The sequence below is a fragment of the Myotis brandtii genome, unplaced genomic scaffold (assembly GCF_000412655.1).
Source record: "Myotis brandtii unplaced genomic scaffold, ASM41265v1 scaffold358, whole genome shotgun sequence".
Taxonomy (NCBI): domain Eukaryota; kingdom Metazoa; phylum Chordata; class Mammalia; order Chiroptera; family Vespertilionidae; genus Myotis; species Myotis brandtii.
The window spans coordinates 3,117,255-3,121,615 of NW_005363772.1; the positions used below are offsets into that span (position 1 = coordinate 3,117,255).

At 40.3% G+C, this 4,361-nt stretch overlaps 1 protein-coding gene across 7 annotated transcripts in view; it reads right to left on the reverse strand.

Annotated features, from left to right (window-relative positions):
* ITPR2 (inositol 1,4,5-trisphosphate receptor, type 2) overlaps positions 1-4,361 on the reverse strand; it is a 401,602-nt gene that overhangs the window by 201,528 nt on the left and 195,713 nt on the right. For all 7 annotated transcript variants that reach the window (XM_014544263.1, XM_014544267.1, XM_014544268.1 and 4 more), the window contains 2 exons: positions 1,669-1,859; positions 257-399 (listed from right to left, as the gene is read on the reverse strand). In XM_014544263.1, the coding sequence (XP_014399749.1) occupies positions 257-399; positions 1,669-1,859 (334 nt within the window). The remainder of the gene's footprint in view (positions 1-256; positions 400-1,668; positions 1,860-4,361) is intronic.

Here is a 4,361-nt window from a genome sequence, read left to right on the forward strand (position 1 = left end):
TGTTCGCTTCAAGCTGCCTGGCTGCCGGCCGCCATCTTGGCTGGCAGTTAATTTGCATATCGCCCTGATTAGCCAATGAGAAGGGTAGCGGAGGTACGGCTAATTACCATCTTTCTCTTTTATTAGATAGGATGGATTTTGGACCTTTGACACACTCTATGGACTGTCCTCATGTGCCAGCAGAGTAAAACACAGAAACGTTACAGGCCATCTCAGGTTGGTGACACTAGCAGGGTCGCAGATCTCACCCACTTACTTGGACATGAAAGCACCGCATCGGATCCTTGCATCACTCCCCTCAGGGAACAGTAGCTCTGGACTGTACAACACATCAACCAACACTGAGAACTCAGCCTGCATCATTGGGCTGAACTGCTGCTCCAAGGAGGCCACTACATCCTAAGGAAGAAAGCACAAGAGAACCTGTGTGAAGACCTAAGTCATGACAAGCTGAGGAACACTAACCAGGAATGAGATGTGGGAATTTCACAGATATACCCCATTTTCCCATGGTACCCAATATCTGTTCTTTCAGTACAGTCTGGTTTTCTGTATCAGTGCTGCCTGTGTCTCTGTTGTCATTTTTAAGGTAAGGGAGAGGTGGGTAGCTTATATGATTTCTAAGGATATACACACAAGATGAAAAGCCAATAAAACCATTGTTACAGGCCTTGAAGTGTCTCGCGTTGTAATGGACACATGACAGGTATTCATCAAATTGGAATAAATTGGAGCATGCCTGTGCAAGAGCTAAAAAAAAGGTATTCTATGTGTCATTGGTCATCTAGAACTAACCATTTCTTCCAATGGGGAAATTCCTTGCTATATTGTTTGAAAAAATGTATAGAATATAATCCCTTTCCTCTTACAATAAAGAGTCTTAATAATATCACCTAGTCTCCAATCATCAGCACCTCTTAAATGCCTCTCACGCCCTCTATTTCCATCCAGTAGCCACCAATCTGTTGACCCGGCCTTCATTGTTGTATGCAACACCTATTTCTCCATTGCATTCATACCACGATCTGGCTGAGATCTTAAGTAATTCTTAACTAATCTGCCTTCTTCTAGTCTCTTCCTGATAATCCTATCCTGCAAACCAATACCTGCTTAATCATGTATAATGACATTCCCCCCCCCCCAAATTTTAATGACCTTTAATGATTTGAATAGCCTTCAAGTTTCTCATACTGAAACTAACTTGCCTTTTTAATCACATATAATGCTTATCTATTAAAACTCTGAACCTCCACCAATTAATTTACCTGTAACCTCTCATAATATTTATTCCAGTTCATGTCTTGACCATTTCTTCAACACAATACCCTCATTCGCTCCAATGAAATTCTCTACAGTTATGTGGGTAGGAAGATGTCTGTTATGGTTTGAATTGTGTCTCCCTCAAAACTCCTATATTGAGGTCCACATCCTAACCCCCAGTACTTCATAATGTGACTGTAATTGGAGAGAGAGCCTTTACAGAGGTAATTAAGGTAAAATGAATGCATATGAGTAGGCTCTAATCCAATATGACTGGTAGGAAGTTATAAAGTAAAGCCTGGTCCCCAACTAGAATTTGATATTTTCAACCATATTTAACTTGTGTAACTACATATGCTAATAATGTAATTTAGAAAATTATAATGCCTTTTCATGCTCGCATTGTACCTGTAACTTTTCAATAATATTTCTATAATCCCAAGCAGGTCCTCCAAGAGCCTCCTTAAAGCGGGGTCCAGAGCGAGCCGACAGTCTCCAACCCATGGCTGCTCTCTGCACCATATTTGAATGGTTCTTCATGAAAAGAGTATTAACTTGACTATCCAAATCCACTGGAATAGCAATTCCACGATTCTTTGCTGAAAAAGAAAGATTTTTAAATATTTCCCTCTTAATTTGACCAAAGCTTTTCACACATTATCAAAATAATCATATAAACAGAGAACAAATAGAAAAGAAAACCATAAGATATGTGAGATCTGAGATGTAATGGACAGAAGGTGACTATACTTAACAATATTGTACTGTACATTTGCAAGTAGCTAAAGAGTAGATCTTAAAAGTATTCATCAAAAAACATCTGTAACTATGTGAGGTGACAGATGTAAACTAAATTAATAATGGTAATTATTTTTTAATATACTTATAACAAATCATTACGTTGTACACCTTAATATAATGTTTTATATTAATTAAAAAGAAAAAGCATCAAATCTTTAAACTCTGCCATTAAATTATTTCATATAACTTCAAAAGCTCTTAACATAAAAGTATTTCAATTTTTAAGGCCAGTTATTAAAGTGGGCTCATTAAATATTCAAGAACTTACTTGATTTCTTGATGCTTAATGTTCGAAATGTACTTTCTACAGCATCACTATAGAAAAACCCTGCATGACAAACATGCACATTTGGACTTTCCCAGGTGCCAAGGAAAATAAGAAAACATAAGAAAATCCTGCTGGCCCATTCATTAGTTAGTGTGTATGTGTCTGTGCACACGCATGTACATACACACAAAATTTTAAGTGATAAAATACCCTAGAGGAAAAAAAGTTTTTAATGGAAGATATACAAAACCCGCATTGGAAAATGGCACACAGTATATGTCCTTCTTCCCCAAATCAACTGAAATTTATATTTTATCAGACTTATACGACAACATTAAAAAAATGAGAATGCTTGTCAGGAGGAAAACAGAAACGTGAAGGCATTTCTGCGGAGTGAGGATGGGATTAGTCCCTCACAGAAGGAAGAGGTGAAATTGTTTTACAAGAGATTCAAGTTAGAACAGGCCTCCCTAGGTGCACAGTCAACCAACACAAAGAGTGGCAAGGGGTCTGCGGCAGTCATCGGGGCAACTCACTCAGTAAGAACATCTGAATAGCTGGGAATTTAAGGCCCTCCTCCTTCTGACTAGCATAAACAGAGCAGCTGGCAGCAGTGGGATCTATTCAGAGGATAAAGTTAGGAAATGTAGCAATGTTCTCTCCAGAAAGTGGGATACCTGCCTGGAGAGAATGCCAAACGCAGGTGTTAGGACCTGACAGAGAAGTGGAACAGAGCTTGAAGGAATTTCCAGAGATCTTCTTCAATAAGCTGCAGAATGGGGGAGAGAGAAGAGGCAGCTCCAGCAAAAAATCAGACAACTCCAACCTTTGAGCAAAGCCTTCCTTATTTTAATACCTGTTAGTATTCCCAGCCTGACTTCTGACACACACACACACACACACACACACACACACACACACACACGAAGCCTGCATATCATTTACACAGCCCCTCATCCTGAGCTCTGGGTCAGCCCTGTCATTTACACGAGACTGCTAGTAGAGAAATCAACCTTCAATTTCTGTCTTCTCTGCACTGGGAGCTGCTCTCCCACCACAGCCCCTCATCCCCTGGAAATGCAGCCCGAACCAAGTTTGTCTCCAGCCCCTCCTTGGTCAGGAGCACCTCTCAGCTGCTGAGCCGACCACTGTCTGCAGTGATGCTGAATAGATGGGGGACACTGACAGAGGAGAGCCTCAGCATCTTAGCAGCCCCACATCACCTGCCTTCACTTAGGGAAAACAAAGTGAAGGTGGAGGCAAAGACTGGATGTGCGCAGCTGCAAGCCGAGAAATGCCAATTAACACCAGAAACGAAGAGGAAGTCTGGAACAGATTCATCCCTAGAGCCTTTTGAAAGAGCGTGGTGCTGCTGTTGTTTCAATAAATTTCTGTTAGTGCTCGCTTCGGCAGCACATATACTAAAACTGGAACGATACAGAGAAGATTAGCATGGCCCCTGTGCAAGGATGACATGCAAATTCGTGAAGCGTTCCATATTTTTTTAAAAATAAAGAAATTTCTGTTGTTTTAACCCATCTAGTTATGCGATTTGTTATGACAGCTTTACAAAACTGATATAAATGCCAACAGCAAGGAGAAAACTACAAGGATTTCCAGGGGGGAAAAGAGGATTCCTATAGAAAATCAGTCTGGCACCAGACTTCCCATCATCAATAAATATTGAATGCTAGAAGTTAGTAAAATAATGGATTTAAAGACCAGATGGACAGAGATTTTGAAACTAAGAGTTTATGCCCATCTGAACAAAAAGTCAGCCGGCCGACTTTTGAGACACTCAGCTGAGTGTCTACCTATGAACCAGGATTTCACCATTTGATTCCAGGTCAGGCACATGCCCTGGTTTCGTGTTCAATCCCAGTGTGGGGCATGCAGGAGGCAGCAGATCAGTAATTCTCTCTCATCACTGATGTTTCTATCTCTCTCCCTCTCCTTTCCTCTCTGAAATCAATAAAAATACATTTTTTAAAAATATATTTTATTTATTTTTTACAGAGAGGAAGGGAGAGGG